The sequence below is a fragment of the Trachurus japonicus genome, chromosome 16, assembly GCF_045865225.1.
Source record: "Trachurus japonicus isolate A0001 chromosome 16, Traja_1.0".
NCBI lineage: Eukaryota > Metazoa > Chordata > Actinopteri > Carangiformes > Carangidae > Trachurus > Trachurus japonicus.
In genome coordinates this window covers 15,616,260-15,633,181 of record NC_140922.1, presented here as the reverse complement: position 1 = coordinate 15,633,181, position 16,922 = coordinate 15,616,260, and the positions used below count along the sequence as shown (strand labels likewise).

At 40.7% G+C, this 16,922-nt stretch overlaps 2 protein-coding genes across 2 annotated transcripts; both read right to left on the bottom strand.

Annotated features, from left to right (window-relative positions):
• Positions 1 to 4,087: 4,087 nt before the first annotated feature.
• On the bottom strand, positions 4,088 to 6,401 carry hoxa13b (homeobox A13b). Its single transcript, XM_085801989.1, has 2 exons — positions 5,542 to 6,401; positions 4,088 to 5,295 (listed from the first exon to the last, which is right to left on the bottom strand). Exons 1-2 carry the CDS (start codon positions 6,173 to 6,175, stop codon positions 5,057 to 5,059), a joined length of 873 nt encoding a protein of 290 aa, XP_085658115.1. The 5' UTR covers positions 6,176 to 6,401; the 3' UTR covers positions 4,088 to 5,056.
• A 3,560-nt stretch (positions 6,402 to 9,961) lies between these two features.
• hibadhb (3-hydroxyisobutyrate dehydrogenase b) lies at positions 9,962 to 16,843 on the bottom strand. The gene is made up of 8 exons (XM_085801988.1): positions 16,698 to 16,843; positions 15,635 to 15,795; positions 15,436 to 15,545; positions 15,221 to 15,342; positions 11,698 to 11,831; positions 11,449 to 11,525; positions 11,210 to 11,366; positions 9,962 to 10,754 (listed from the first exon to the last, which is right to left on the bottom strand). The coding sequence occupies exons 1-8, from the start codon at positions 16,765 to 16,767 to the stop codon at positions 10,596 to 10,598; spliced, it is 990 nt and encodes a 329-aa protein (XP_085658114.1). The 5' UTR covers positions 16,768 to 16,843; the 3' UTR covers positions 9,962 to 10,595.
• Between the last annotated feature and the right edge of the window lie 79 nt (positions 16,844 to 16,922).

Sequence of the window (16,922 nt, the reverse complement as noted above, 5' to 3'; positions counted from 1 at the left end):
GCGTTTCACGTTTAATGCAAACATGCAAATTGTTGTTTATAGGCTATGAATAATAATTGTATTTGCCGAGGAAGAGAGAGAAGGAGGGATGGAGGGAGAGAAGGAGAGAAGGAGAGGAGGAGGGGGAGGGGGGGGTGTCCAGTCTTTACATCGCCTGTTCTCTCTTTGCAACGCCCAATATAAACCGTTGGACACGGGCTATTTCCCACAGTCCAATCCATTTTCATTTGTCATCAGCTGCTGAGTAAGTGGGCACATGTGTCACATATCACTAATCCTGTTATGCAGCCAATTTCAGAATTTAGTCCAAATTCACTTTTCATACATCAAAGACATGTGAATTTGTCATGTGCAGGGAAGCATTAGGAGAGAGTGTGTAGTATTTCATTCTGACCAGGTGGTTTTGCTGTTTGACTTGAACTGATTGAGCTTCATTCAGTGGTGTGTGTGTGTCTGTGTGTGTGTGTGTCTGTCTCTCCCTGTGTGTGTTAGGCGATTATTGTATGAGGTTGTTATTTATTTGGTGATTCAAATCGTCTTATATAATACATTTGACGACAATTCATGGTTTTGTTTTTATATTCTTAGGTGCCATAATCAGCCGCTCAGAGGCATCGTCAGCTTTGAGGCCCGAGGCTGCAGGAAGTGGCTCATGCAGTTTGTCCCATTAAACCCCTTTCCTCCTCTCCCTATACGTCCTGCAGCACGGCTTTCAAATAAGGCTGCACCCAAAATAAATACATGTATGAAGACAATACAAAGGATTTTAAAAACTGTTTTTATCTAAGAGACTTTACACTAGTGAAGAGAAGCTGGTAAACCTTGACCTCCAGCCGGTTGTGAGGAAAACAAATGAGCGATACATTTCAATAAAAATGTAATTTCTCTTTCTCGTAGATGCACTTTGGTCTTTGTGTGCGAAATTGCAAACGTATACAAATAAAGAAATGCATAAAACAATGAGCGTTTTAAATATATGTTCGGTACTGTGAATAAAAAAGGTTCATTTAAACCAAATATAAAAGATTTGTGTGTGTATGTGTTTCATTTTCTTTTATTTTTGACATTTCTTTGATGGAAGTCAAGGCTGGCTGCTGCTGCTCGTTCGTGAGTCGCCTTTAAAAAGGTTCAGCTGCAATAAAGTTGGGAAGAGGAAATAAAAAAAAATCTGCAGTGCAAGATCTCTGAAGAATAAATGTATGACATTTATTCAGTGTAGCATAAAATGGGAAAAGCTGGAAGTCTAAAAATACGTGTAAGATGGAGCGTGGCCTGGCGCTATGTGTGTGTGTGTGTGTGTGTGTGTGTGTGTGTGTGTGTGTGTGTGTGTGTGTGTGTGTGTGTGTGTGTGTGTGTGTGTGTGTGAGGGCGCAGCTGACGGATGATTTTCAAAAATCAAAGCAGTTTTCTTGGTTTCTCTGAATTTTCTGTCGACACTCAAGCAGGAATGTGGTTCGGTTTAACTGCCTGAAAATCTACACGCGCCTCCTGCTTTTCCTGGATCCTCACTTCACTCCATTCATATTTTTTGCTAAAATGTGTCGCCTGCACAGTTTATTATTGTAGGATGTGCGCAGTAAAATGACAGATAACTGAAGCGTTTTTGAAGCGAATTTTTTTTCTCCTTTTTCTGGGTGCGTGGCCCTAATTTATTCTAATGTTTGTGAGCATCAGTAAATTCAGCTTGTACTTGGATTAAAGCAGCTGTAAATCAGTGAGACGGTGACAGCAGGTTTCCAACCTGTGTAGTGAGTTTTGGTGTTTATATTTGGATGACGGGGCTGGAGCCTCCAAAGAAAACTACTGAGCAGGAAACCAAAGGGCTGAACATCTTTAAATCTTTTCACTTTTAGGAAATGCATCATGATGTGGAAAATGGGTCTGAATAAAAGATGAAGCCTCATGAAAACTGATCCAAGCTTCTTCTTTTTTTCTAACGGCAAGCAAACGGGAGTTTAGCATGAAAAAATACATGAAAACATAAATTTAAAATCAGGATGAGTTGGAGAACTATTCACAAAATGTCTTTAGTGGTCATGGACAGTTAGTTTAGCATCAGTTAGTGGTTTCTAAAGGAACAAACAGGAGCAACTGAGCTGCTGCTACGCACAGATTCAAATCATTTAAAGTGAAATATGAGAATTGATAACGATGAACAAAATCTATATACATGGCATCTGCAGCACCTGGGTGGTGGGGGGCTTGTCCGGATGCAGGGGGAAGGAGGGGGTGAAGCTTTTACAGCTGAAACTAAAACACAACAGCTTCCAAACCTTAAAACGTTGTGCTGTCAGAGAGAGCGCCTTATTTCTTTGTGTGTTTGTGGAGATATTCACCTCGTGGACACAGTTTCAACCTCAAGTTATTGATTATCAAACGTAAACGCTCTTGTCTGAAGTTCATTGTGCAACGTGCAACGGCACATCCACCACAAAACACTAAAACACACACGGACAACAAAAAGAAAGATGCAGGAGTGCAGCAGATATTCAGCATTACACAACCAATTATTCATACACGTGTCGATATAAGTTTTTAAGTATGTTTCATTTTCTTCATACTTCTTTTTTTTTTTTTTTTTTACGTTTTTGTTTCTCTGTGTATTTGATTGGCTCCAGTTTCCTGTGTGAAAGTTGAATTCAGCGCAGACTAAATTTTCTCTTGTGCTGTTATACGCCGACTCTGAGTGAGTTTCTGTTATTATCATCGTCTTTGTGTTAGTGACTCATGCGGTGGCACACTTCAGGCCTGCAGCACGCGGGACACCCTGGACTCAGCTGCATTAACATGTGCAGCTGTTAGGGGGAGCAGCGACACACAACAACAGGAGGGGACAGCACATCTGCACAGAGGAAGGTCCCTGACTCCATCTCAGCAAGGTACAGACCAACACCTCTCCAACTGAGTGGAGCAGTCACAGCTGAATCCATATTATTATTGGCAAAGGGGTTGTTTGTTATTTTATTGCAGTTTGTTGTTTTTGTTTTAATTTGAAGTTTTTGTACGAAACAGAAAAGGGCGCAGCGGCCAATTATTCTTAAACACTAAATCTCGAAATGCTCCTCCTACTATAACGAAAGATCCCCAAACAGCCTCTCATAATCTATTTTTATTTCTTATTTTGAATACAGCTATTGATTGAAATGCCATGAATTGTAAATTAAGTTTGTCATTTTTTTTGCAGACAGTTTAGAAACGAAATTTCAAAGCGCATTAAAAAAACAAACAGATGAACGGATGAGAACGAGGATTTTGTTTGTTCGCGCTGACTTTCACTTTGACATTTCAAGTAGTAGTAGTAGTAAATGAAGCGCTGATGAAAAATGAAAAATAGACCAGTCAATCGATCATATTCACTCTCATTTTAAAGAAACTAATCATGGCGGTGTTTGTGTTAAAATGATCTAAAATTAAGAATTTGCTCAAATCGGTTACCTGTAACTAAAATAGCCTGTATGAGGTGAACAGGCTTAAGACAAAAGGCCTAATGTTAATAATGATGACGATATTACGGACTTTTCCTTTAAGTGCTAAAATTTAGAAATGTAGCTATACAAATCTAGATTATTTCGCCAGTATTCCTATAATTTTTTTGCTATAGCTAGTACCATTTAATATATCGAGAATACAATCTAATATTACAACTACAAAACACTGTTATTAGTGGAGAAATGGCTTGAGGTTTTGAGATCTTCATTAATTGCTTAAAAGTTGATGACACATTTGATTGATAACAAGTAAACGGGTAAACCTGCGTCAGGTAGTGAAGTGACAGGTGGGCCTATTTCATACACACGCATGCACACGCACTGTCCTGTGAAGGTAGAGATGAACATAGAGCATCAGATGACTGCAGTTAAATGGACAGGAGCTGTGCTGACGGGACTTGGCCACTAGATGGCGACATAAACTGTCAGTGGTTTAGGCTCTGAGCTGCAGGCCTGCTGGCTGCTGGCTGCTGGCTGCTGGCTGCTGGCCTTAGTGGATGAGAGGAGATGAAACACCGGTAACGCCTGCTATTCGCCGATCAAAACCCCCGCGTTTACTTTTGGACCGAGACAGATGAATGAAAATGACAACATCACAATGCGTCTCTCAAACATTTATTGTCAAAAACTTCGGCTATTGCAGTCAAAAAAGGGAGAATAGATAGTTGCAGTCAGATAGTATTTACAGTTTAAATATGCCCACTGGTTCAGTACTTGTCCTGACTGACAGGCAGAAGTTGCATAGGAGTTGTTCTGAGTTAAAAACAAACAAATAAAAAATAAAAAAAAACTTGTGTTTAGAAAGAAAGACGTGTGGACAAAGTGTGGGCCAACTACTGAAACGCCCAGACTGCGTCACGTTTGATCACGTTTCATCAGCTACTGGCGGATCAATAGATCAACTGAACAGGTGAGATGAAGTGACTGAATTACTAAAGGCAAACTTGTGGCCTTATAGTGCGTTTTCTTTTTTTCTAAACCGTTTATATAGAAAAAATAATATGTAAACACCAAAAAGTGCTGGATGAACGCGGAAAATATGATTTTCCATATTCATTATTGGTTATTTCATTATTAGCCCATTTGCTCGGCTCTGTCGGTTTGCACTGTCCTGACCACAGACTGAAGGTGACACTTTATTCCACCTCGTTTTTGTTTCCCAGCTGCTTCACTGTCAGAGGAGAGAAGCTGGAACTGAAGCTTGAACTTCTGTATTGATTAAGTGGAAATAAAAAGCGCGTGACTTCAGGCCCTCAAAGCACCAAGTCTTATCGTCTGGTGGATTTTCTTTTTTCTTTTCTTTTTTTTTTTAAGGAGGATCATACATCCCTCGCAGACTCGCCTTGGTCAACATGTTGCAAGCCATTTCCGATCGTCTGTCAACAGGCCGCATCGACTGGTTCCAATTAAAACGTGAGGAAGGAAATGTGCAGGTCAAAAACACAGCCGCTCTGGCGACAAAGAACCCGTTCATAATGTAATAAATTATAGCACAGTTTTTTGGGATGAAAGCGCATCCATATCCACGCCTTTCACCCTCCGTGTTTTTTCAGTGTCTCCACGCAGAGCTAACTGGAGCTCTTGAATTTATTCACGACTTTCTTCTCCTTTACGCGCCTGTTCTGAAACCAGATTGTCACTTGTCTCTCTGTCAGGTTCGTCTGCGCCGATATCCTTCTCCTTTTGTCCTTGGTGATGAATTTATTGGTGGCGTACTCCCTCTCTAGTTCTTTGAGCTGCACCTTGGTGTATGGCACACGCTTCTTTCGCCCACGGCGGATAGAGCTGTCTCCACCAGATATAGAGTCTGTGGAGGAGGGACAAAAAAAATGCAGTGTCACAATTCAATCTGCTCGATTGCATCAGGAAAAAAAATATTTTTTTTTTTTGTTGTTCCAAAAACTAATTTTCTTATTTGTATTTTTACACTTTTTGGTGAATTGCGCAGTGGGAAATATCTATTTTACCTTCAATGCATACATTTTTTCCAAGTTTAAATAGACGTTTACATAAACAATGTATATTTGTGTGTTAATAAAAGAATCAAAAATACCTTGTAACGAGGATTTCCACAGAGGATTTGACTGGGGCTGCTCCTTGCTGCAGTAAACTTGACCACTCCAACCATTGGTGATGGCCCATGGCTGGTAGGGCTCCATGGGCAACAGAGGCTCGTGTCTTGGCTCAGATGGAGCGCTGAGCGCAGGTACGACAGGGACATCCAAGTAGCTGGGTTGGTAGGGAGCCGATGAATAGCCCTGATAAAAAGCAAATTCTTTCGCCCTGGTCGAGAACTCTTCACCGGACACCGACGAGTCCATGTATTTATCGCCATAGCCAGAGGGCTGAGCGCAAGCCTTCACGCTGCCGTGGGACATCCGACATGGGTAATAACTGCTGCCAAAATATCCATAGGGCAAAGACGCATTGGGCGAGCTCTGAGTGGCAGAACAGGGGCTACATTGTTTGCCAGGCTCCCCCATGCCAGAGACTGGCACCTCACTCGCAGTGTAGGTGGTGCTGGGAGCCAGCGAGGTTGGATGCGCTAACAAATTCCTGCACTGGTTTGCAGCAAAATTACCTCCAGTGAACCCTTCCATGTTCTTGCTTCTTTCATCCAAGCCGTTGTCGTAGAGAAACATCACCGGGTCAATCCAGTGCGAGTGGAGGAGTAATGAAGCGGTCATAGCATGCCCTACATCGAGACGACCAACTCTTTTTCAAAATCCCCTCGACTGAGCAGACAGGGACTCGGGCAGAGTAACGATACCCACACGCCTGAGTACATAAAGATCGCGAGGTTATTGGCCAGGGCCAAACACGTGATATGCAAAGGAGATGATAAACGTCTAGACATCAGATAATGCAGATCAAACTGTGCGTTTGTGAAGATGTAGCAGAACATCAGCATATCCACGGCTTTAAAAAAAAAAAGAAAAAAAATACAAACACGCCCCACAGGGATTTTTTTCTCCCCTCTAAAGTGATAATCTGAATCTAGAGCAGTGAGGCTGTGAAGTGAAGACAACCCTCTCTATCACAGTGCAACCAGCGCAGAGCACATGACGACTTGTATGATAAATAAGATGGCGTGAGAAAAATAAACTAAGTGAGAGATGTATTTGTTTTTTTTTTGACATCGATGCGTAATTACGCGTGCCATTAAATTTAGGCACATCTTTACATCAAAAGCAAAAACAGGATCAAGATACTTATATTAAAAAATATTTCAATGTATAGCTTAATATTTCACATTTTTTAAGCCTTTTCACTCAAAATGTGCTACAGTGTTGTTAAATGTTTTTCCACACAATGGTTACGCATGTAGGCGGATTTAGGTAACAATAAATACACATCTCTTGTAGAAATATTCAAAATTCGTATCATAACACTGTCAATATGTTTTATTCTCCTCACATTTGGCGCTGTGGCGTGTCAATGTAAACACAAGCCATCCAGAAAATATCAAAAGCATGCCACATTTGGCTGCACTCTTCCTCATACCGGTTGGACGCGGCTGGAGGCCAAGGTCAAGTTGAAAGTTGCAGTCTGGCCAAATAGGCACCACAGGCCAGGAAGCCCGAGGAGAAAACACAGCTCAGTGCCGGAGAGGAGTTTACATCGGCAGATAGGCTGGAATAAATAACCTTTATTCGTTTTTTTCCTCCTATTTTTGTTCACATCTGACTTTAGACATAAAAAAATAAAACCTATAGGGTTAAACACTCACAGCTCGAAGTAGATCATTTTGTTTGTCCAAGAGTGAAAATAAATAGGAAAATAAACCAGTCTTCACTATGTCTGTTTCTACACTCTGTGCAAAACACCTCCACAGGTGGGCTCGTGTTTTGACTCCTACGCAGAAAGCAGAGCTAAAAACAGTTTACGGTACACATTGTTTAGCTTTACGCCTTCGTGACACTAAAAGCCTCAGTCGTGTGTAGGTGTCCGGTGACAGAGGAGGTTAAGATTAGTATCAATGTAAATAGTTTGAAACTTTCAGATCGTGCGTCTTTGGGCTTTTTTGTTTGTTTTACATTCCTATAGGAGAGACCACAGAAGCAGAGGAATGTATACCCATCTAAATTTGAGCACCGTTTTTATTTTTAATAGAGTTTTCCCACCTTTTGAGGCTGTAAATCTTTATGGCCCAGGTTCATAGCTTGTAGGCAAGAGTGAGCATTGGTCTACGTTTCAGGGAAAAAAAATAGCACAATGTTTTACGTTAGTGAATAAATTCAAATCAGATTTTTTGTTTTGTTTTTTTGTTATGGTCAATGTCGTGATAATCGACCTAATATGGAATAATATTTTATTTAGCTTTCTGTAATAGGCTAATATAGGTGCATTTAAATAGAATTAATCCACTTTGTTAAAGCTCGGGGAAATGGACAGGAATCATCTCGCACATGAGTGGGCAGATGAACTATAGAGAAGATGATCTGTCACAGGAAGAGATAAATAGTCAAGTTTGTTGATAAAAACATTACATTAATTCATTAAATTGTTATTTCGATGGGCCATCTGCATACATCGGCCTACACCAACGGGGCTTTTAAGAATACAAATGTGGTAAATAGTAAGATGTTATTTTATTTTTTAAAGTTTTTTTTTTCACTTTCATAATCGATTTTTTATTAGGTCAATGACAGTGGTCGAGGCAAAAAGGCCGAATGCAACTCATGCGTTACTCTAACTGTTATGCTTAACACATAACTTAATTATGACACGAGGAAAAAAGGCTCCTCTGCACTGGAAGTCAAAACCAAATTTAAGTCAATTTATACCTGAAATACAGTATTTTCTAACCAATATCCAATCCGAAATACATGAAATAGGCCCATTAGTCTGAATTATAGGCCCCAGTATCATGGGACATTAATTAAAATAGTGCTATTGTAATGAGCTGAATTACGGGAGACGGCTTCACGGACACGGTCTAATGGAAATGCGATGCTACGGTCTGTATTTTGACTGGATTTAAATGCGCACTTTGGATCTAATGAACGTTTTAAAGTTCGTAAAAAAGTAGAGTTTTGTTCGTTTTATAGCATTATCCCGAGTGCACACTACTGGAAAAGTAATGCATCATTATAAACACATATAGATTGTCCTAGTCCTGTCTGACTGAATACTAAATAAAATAAGAAATAATAGGCCTACATCGGATTAACGCGCTTGACCACAAATCTGATCAAAAACTATCCAGGATAAGAAAACAACGGAGGGAAACGTTTGTTAAGATAACATCTCGGAGGTCAGTGTGTGGACACAACCACAAAGTAGTGGGTTGCATGCGCATTTTGACTTGATACATGTGGACTGATGCAAATGAAGTTGTTGCCAAACTATAGACGCCTATAGCTTACACAAAGTTGGCTCCATGTGTGTGTCATCACTGTGTGTTGAGAAATAGAAAGCCCAATAGACAGCAGGGTGCACATCTTATTATAAAGTGTTGATCAGGAGTAGTGACGCGCGCTACATCGGATGATGTCAGGGTGTGTGAGTGAGTGTGTGTCACAGTCTGCTGGAGGCCTGACACCAAAGAGCTGCTCTGTTTGCAGCACCTATCAAGTAGATGACAACACAGCTCTTCGTCTACTTTGCTTAATGGACTTTTTATGGGTTTGTCTTGTGATCGCATGACCTATGGCACCTTGGCCCCTCAGTGTGCTCTTGGCAGAGCACATCAGAAACATGCCGCCATCCTGATCTGGCCTAAGTGGGGATAGAGAAGATCCTCCTTCCTCCCCAAAAAAACCTGAAGTTACAGAGGCGGACGGCAGAGTCGATCGTAGCCTTTTCTCATATTTGTGCAGTATAGGAAACAGGAAAATATTATAAAACATCTTTAATTGAGAATTTATATCATCGGGATAATATGTTTTGGATAATTTTATTGTAGCCTGATGATGGAAAAATAGTTGGCGTGTTTTTGTCTGCGGAACGATGCGCGCAGTTTCGGTCCACTGCTTTTCTGTCCGGCGCCTCGCACCATCGCCACTGCAGCCAGGCTCCTAAAGGCGAGTTTGCCCCACATTTTATCTCAAGTATTGGACCAGCGGGACACACGATGTTCAACTAGAACATTTGGGAGCTATTTTAACCTACTGGGGGCCGAGAGTCATGGAGGAAAAATTGCGCAATATGGCATCCAGAAATTAAATTGCCAGTTCAGCGAGAATCAACATCTGTCCTCCTCTGGTGTTTGAGGTTTGGCTGCATTTAAATGCAAGTTTGTGGACTGCATAAGTTCAGTCACTTAGGCAGAAGCCACGCAAAGATCTTCCCATGGAATCTGGGAGAATTAATCCCAACAATATTATTTGACAGCACTACAACAAAACAGCTCCATGACGGGTTGAACATGATGCCTGCAGTCGTTTTCAAATTAAACTGGAGTTGCCATCGAAAATCCAGAAATGGAGATCAACTGTAAAAGAAGGTGGTCAATTCAATTTTGACAAAAGTTTAAGACATCACAATTTCTTTTTATTTCCTAACAGGATATGACAGTCTTATCCCAAAGTAACATTTCTACTGTCAAGAGAAACAACCCCTATCAACAGAAAAAAAAGGCAACACAAAGAAATGATCACAAACAATAGATAAATATGAAGAGACTAAACTGTGTTTGCAGATGTTTAGCCTTGAAACTGAGAGATTATGAGGTGTCCTCTTAACACCACTATTCCCACCACACTGTTTGCATTGTCAGTAATGTGATCTGCAGAGCTGCCACTGCTCCACAAGTTTACTCATCTTCTGGATCCAAATCTGCAAATCTGACCATTCACTTGCTTCTAAAATCTAAAAAGGAGTGTGTTATTAAAAAAAAAAAAAAAAAAGCTAAATCACACAGGAAACATGATTTCCAATAGGAGAGAAGTGCTCACATGATCTTTCAAGCTGCTGTGTTGGAGCTGTCTGGGCTTCATGTCTTTCACAACTTTGAAAAAAAAAAAAGAAAAAAAAAAAAAGGAAGAAAGAGTCCTCAGGGCAAAAAGCACCCTAACTACACTGTGTCAGTCCTGTGCAGGGCCAGGCCTGGCAAGGCGAAGGCTGTGGACGGGGAAAGGGGGGTGGGGTGGTTGGAGGCTGACATTACTGGCCCTCCTCCTCACGCAGGAACTGGAATACTGAGGAGAAATCTTTATTGGCATAGCCGCGCGCACACATCATACGGTAGATCTGATGGGCTAAGGATCCGAGGGGGACAGGAGTCTTTGTGTTGGTGGATGTGTTCTGTGCGAGGCCCAGGTCCTACAAAAAAATAAAAAATACAGAAAATTAAACTCTCAAACCACAACCACCAGTCAACACACCACAGAGAATTTTTTCTTTATGTTGTAATAACATGAGCTTGATTCCCTTTAAAGAAGGATGTAAACTACAGCTGCTTAATTCAATGCATCATTTTAAGTTGTTTGACTAAAGGAATGAAATTATTTTTCCCTTAATCATTTTAATCCTTGTTACATGAAAAAAAAACATGAATACCTTTATATTGTTTTAGTTGCAAACATAATGGGCCTTATGCAATAAAATAATTTGTCTGCGATAATCAGGACAAGCTTTATTACCTCATATTTGTGATGACAAGGCCAACATGTCTGAGACTAAAGAGGACATTTTTGTGGAAATATCAATGCTCCGACTGAGATACCGGCCCAGGAAGTGGAGTCCTCCTGTAAAGTGAAACATGACTTCAAACTGACCTTAGCCATCAGCTGAGTGCCGAAGCCTCCCTGGTAGTTATTCCCAGAGGGGACTCCCTCCATGACTCCAGGCACGGGGTTGTAGGTGTCGCTAGACCAGCACCGGCCTGAACTCATGTTCAAGATTTTGGCCAACAGTTTAGGATCGAGACCGAGTCTGCGAGTGAAGACAGATTTCATGTTAAAGAGACATGATTTATAGCCAGTTTCCTGTTATTTATGTCCAAGACGGTGTTCACCTGATTCCCAAGTTCATTGTCTCCGACGTGCCAATCATTCCAATGGCTAAGAGCATGTTGTTACAGATTTTAGCGGCCTGTAACAGATGACGGGTTAGTATTAGTATTCAACAACTTGCAACATGTGCGTCATATTTGCAGACGGTTACAATTTTTACTCAAACAAATGCATACACAGATCAACTATGTTAACAATATTTAAAATAACAAAACAAAACATTTGAGTTCATGTGAAATATCTGCTCATACCTGTCCAGTTCCAACTTGACCACAGTACACCACATTGGCTCCCATGCAGCTGAGCAGTTCTTTAGCTGCAGTAAATTCCTCCTCTGCCCCTCCGACCATAAAAGTCAGTTTGCCTGAACTAGCGGCACCCACACCTGGGAATGGGATATCATGCTTACATACAATGAATCATGTGCAAGCATGCAGTGATGGTTGGTCTATAGCGCAGCGTTTTCTAAAAGTTTAAATAGTAGCATTTTAAATTAAAGCATACTGAAGGAAGCCATATGAAGTCATCATGGCGATCCAAGCAGCATTTTTCTGATGCAAAATTAACAGCAGCTGAGCTTTCACAGTGTGAAAAATGCAGCTATTGTTTACATACAGCAACTCAGAAAAACTTAATTCTTTAGACACTTCACACTGAAGAAGTTTGCCCTTTGTTTTTAGAGCTCCAGAAAACCGCATGAAAGGGCCATCAAACCTCTCCAAGACACCAAGTGTTTTGTTGCCTGACAACAGACACACTGCGCGTCTCCACAGTCTACCTCACTACCCTTCATTGTCCTGATGGACAAAGCTTTTCTCTGGAACACAGACAAGCAGCAGCCAGACATTTTCCACTCAGACTGAAAAGGCAGATAATGAAATAAATTTAAGTCTCAATGTCTTTGCAGCACATCAGCCCTCATTTCTTCCTCCTTTTCTCATTACCTGTCCAGCTCTGCAGCTTGGTACTATCAACTCTTTTATTAAGTAAAATCATAAAATGGTATAAAAATAGTAACACACCAGACATATTTATAAAACTCAATGACTCCAGATTCCAGACAGGTAAAATAAGACAATGCTTTAAAGGCGACAGAAGAATTGGCCTTTTATCCCTCTGTAATTTGGAGCTATGGGGACAAACTCGGTGTAAATATCGGGGACCTTATTTGTTATGATTCAAAAACAGAGTTGCAATAATAATGTGTCTCACAAATGAGAATGCAACTTTGCATGCAAAGTTACAATAAATGGGAAACAGTCATTTACGTCTTAAAACCAAGTCTGTCTTTAACAAAAAAAAAGATTGGATGAGGACAATAAGCCATTTAGCCTGTTCTCATTCAGCATGTTGGTCTCAGCCCACGGGATTTAATTGGAAAAAGTTCAGTCAGCCACCTCCTACATTTAAGAACAGCTGTTTCTGCATCTATTGGTATTATCGATGGTGCACTCAGGTTCACATGGGGTTAAAAGTGTGGTAATGACACAACAACCAGATGTAAGCCACATGGTTTCATCAACGTGGTTAATATATGATTAATCTTAAAGTTTACAGGAAGCTAATGGAGGGAGGCCAAAAATGAGTCTAATATATTTCCCCCTCCCTCATCTTTGTGAACAAGTCTGCCAAAAGTATTTGGGAATTTAGAGAGTGAACTGGTGGAGACGAGTGGGAGTTGCAGCCACAACCAAGCCAGAAAATCAAAACTCAGAATAGTAAAATATAACAATTAAACTGAGAAAAGCGGTAATATGCAGCTTCATTAATGTGACAAAGCTGAGACATATTTCTGCACTTCACAGTACAAATGGGTTAAGAAGAACCCTGCAACATTTTAAAACATGATCAGTGAGAACGGACCGACACTTCAGATTTGCTTTCCGATGCTCACATAGATCCAGTGTTAATACATTTAAGGAAAGTTGATAAGATAAGACATATCCTCGTTAACCAAATAACACCAACATAAACCTGACTTGTCCCATAGGTGCCACACTTTTTAAGTTTGAGATTCATTCATTCTCAGTCATTTAGGTAACTGACTGCATACAGGGGCAATCATTTCAATATTCAAAAAAATTAAGTGTCATCTACCCTTTTTCTAAACTTTCTTTTAAACAAAAAAGGAAAATGCAAAAGCACATAATTATGCAAATTTCTGTACTTGACATCCACTCTATGCTTCCAAAGTCTCATTTCTTATATAGGTATTGACACTCACGATGAATCTACTGCAAACGTTACACACCCTTTGATTACAATAATTAAGCGTTGGAGAACTGGTTTGTGGATTTTCTCCCGTTGAAGCATTCCTTTAAGTGTGCCAAAATGTCCCCGACACATTTAACGAGAACCTTAAACTACTGATGTACTGTTGTTGAACATCTAAAGAAGTGCAAATTGTTTAGAGTAGTTCAGAGTTAACAAAAAACAAAAAAATAAATAAAAAACAAAACAGACATTTGGACTGAATAGTATCATTTCATTATTTAGGAATATTCAGTGGAAAACTGTGTGGTTGCTCAGTGTCCCAATTTGAATCTTCCAAAGAAATTACTGTTTGCGAATTTCTTTATAACACTATCACAGGTTTTTATAACATTTTTGTCTTCGACGCCACCAACTCAGCCGTTTCAAATTTTTATTTCAGAGCAAAAAAAATAAATAAAGATGGCAGTTACCTTGCCTGGTCTTGACGTGTTTTCACACACACAGAAAACTAACTATCAGACACATGCTGACTCAATTACGTCCCTACCACCATGTGTGCTTTTATGTTTAAGCAGTAACCACACCGAGTTAAACAGTCACTACCCTGCCACTGTGCTTCGTTTGATTTCTGCCTGACTGCTGGAGATGTTCAAAACATCTCTTTAAGGAGCAAAAGGTGACAGACGTGACATATCAAAAGTATGACATGCATCTCAATTTGGACTAGTTAAACTGCCACTGCCACACACACACACACACACACACACAAAGAAGTTCAAGGCAGAAAGCAGAACAACTTAAATCCATGTGCACTACCACAGGACGGAAGCATATAAATCATTACTAATCTTTAGGGCCGCCGAACTATAAAATGGACCAACTTCAATTCAAAGTAAAGTGGCTGTCCTGACGTTGACGAGGCCGAGTTCAAACAAACTGTGTTTCTGTGTGGACCCCCAAGAAAGTCAGAGAGCACACACACTGTACAGTATGAAACTGTTGTACAGGAGGAAGCAGCTCCTCCTCCTCAGTTAGGTGCTATTGATGGTGCACTTTACTGACCAGCGCTGCATTTAAACTGAATTCACCTCCCCCAAAAATAGTATGCACTCATCTATATTTGTATAAGTTTACATAACATTACAGCAGCTGGTGAGTACAGCTAACATTGCCCAGCTGTATGCAGATCAAAGCTTCGTCATTGCATTTTACACATGACAGTATTTACATACTATGAAGTCATTGTGCATTACCTATTCATGTAGATGTGAAGCAAAGTATTAGAAGCACCTCTCAGTTTAATGCTTTAGAGGTCACAGCACCACAAGGGCTGCTGAACTGAGCATAAGAAGTTGAAACAAGAACATAACCTTCACAATGGCAGCATTTTTTGAACACCTTTTGTAACATTGTTACGCCCTGTTGTTACGCTCAGTTGTTATACGCTCCATTACTTTAGATAAAAAGAGGTCAACTTGAAAAACTCACATGTACTTCAAGATTAGAATTTAAATATAAATCGTATTACGTAATTCATGTGTGTAAATGTGTAAAATATACCTCCTGATACAGGTGCATCCATAAAAACTGCTCCCATCTTCTCTGCAGCAGCAGCCATCTCCTTTGAAACAGCTGGGTCGATGGTGCTGGAGTCAATGAGGAGGGAGCCTTTCTTTACCTTTCTGTTGACGATTACATATTACAGGTTAGGAGCATGTGAGGATAACTCAATGTGGTTAGCTTGCACATATCCAAAAATGAGAAACAAAGCATACTTGAGAATGCCATTGGGTCCAGTGTACACATCTACGACATTGGGACTAGAGGGGAGCATGGTGATAATGCGATCTGCCTTGTCTGCTACCTCAGCGGGATTATCCACAATCTGAGAAAAACACACATTAAGCATGGGGCTAGAAGCAAGCAAACAGGAAAGCATAAAAAAGAAAGAAAAAAAGCATATTATTGTCTCACCTGAGCGCCCAGCTCTTGCACTTCTTTGCAGGACTCTGGGAACACATCTGTGGCGATGACTGGGTATCCATGCTTCAGCAAGTTCTTTGCCATTGGGTTTCCCATATTGCCCAGACCAATAAACCCCACCTGTGTTTTTGAGGCCATAGACCTTGTGGAGACTACAACATAATGGTCAAATGTATCAGTGACAAGACACACCATCCTCTTTGCACATTCAGAAACAAAATAAAATGCTTATTATTTTCAAAATGCCTTTCATTTGACCAGACGTGTTTCTGCTGAGTGCTAATTTAAAAATCTATTTAGATTGTAGTTCATGAATAACGTTACCATTGTTCAGCTGTGACCTATGACCGTGGCTGTGCAGTTTATATCTAACAGTAGGCTATACATTTTAACCCAATGTTATCACCCTTCACAGCCAAAGTCATCTGAGTTAATGCTAAGCAGGTTTTGTCAGTCAGACTGTGTAAATTAAGCAGCGTTTACTTAGGTAGTAGGCCTTGATAACAGGTCAAAGCAAGCAAACTTATTGTTAATAGGCACGAGTCAGTGAAATAGCATAATCCTTAGGTTTGTCTTTAAAATATCAATAACATGAAAAGATATTGTAGGACTTTACACTTGTGGGGGGTTATATAGTATGGTTTTGTACTGTTGAAATCGCAAACGCGGTTTAAACTTGTGTTTGAGGGTGCAGGGTGACTGAGATTACATAATGCGCCTTAAATAAAGCAGGCAGGCGGGGTACAGTAGGACATGAGATCGTGTGTCTACTCTACACAATATTCACCCTACAGCATTTTGAAATATCCCAGCTCTGGCAAACAACCCGGTGCCAAACTTAAACAGAACAGCTGAACCTGCAGCAGCAGAAGCAGCAGAAGCAGCAGCAGCAGCAGCCAACAACCAGACCCACTTGTTCAAACTTCTCTTCAAACATTTCGAGCAAAACTCGTGTTATTTATGTGACACCGAGAACACGAGTAACACTTTGAGCTTCTAACATAAGCACCGAGACGTGCACGCTGCGTTCACGGGCTCGGTTTGTTCTCCTTACCGAGTGCAAAGTCGACATGTCTGCAACTCCTTCCAACTAGGCACCGAGACACTCTCAACACAGCGGCCATGCTTCTTTCCTCTTGACCTTACATGTGACGTTGCAGTACGTAAGTTAATGACGGCTCCATTGTCCAATCAGATCACAGAGCTGCGCAGCACCGCCCCCTGAATTCAGCCAATCAGGTCAAGGGGCGGATCCGAGCGATATGTTCAGAGCATTACA

What these genes read in the sequence shown, in the direction of transcription:
- hoxa13b (XM_085801989.1), bottom strand. Translation starts at nt 6,175, where the DNA reads ATGACCGCTTCATTACTCCTCCACTCGCACTGGATTGACCCGGTGATG. An exon ending in GTGGAAATCCTCGTTACAAG is followed by an intron (nt 5,296 to 5,541) that starts GTATTTTTGATT and finishes CCTCCTCCACAG; the next exon opens with ACTCTATATCTGGTGGAGAC.
- hibadhb (XM_085801988.1), bottom strand. Translation starts at nt 16,767, where the DNA reads ATGGCCGCTGTGTTGAGAGTGTCTCGGTGCCTAGTTGGAAGGAGTTGC. An exon ending in ACATGTCGACTTTGCACTCG is followed by an intron (nt 15,796 to 16,697) that starts GTAAGGAGAACA and finishes ATTATGTTGTAG; the next exon opens with TCTCCACAAGGTCTATGGCC. An exon ending in GTCAAGTTGGAACTGGACAG is followed by an intron (nt 11,526 to 11,697) that starts GTATGAGCAGAT and finishes CATCTGTTACAG; the next exon opens with GCCGCTAAAATCTGTAACAA.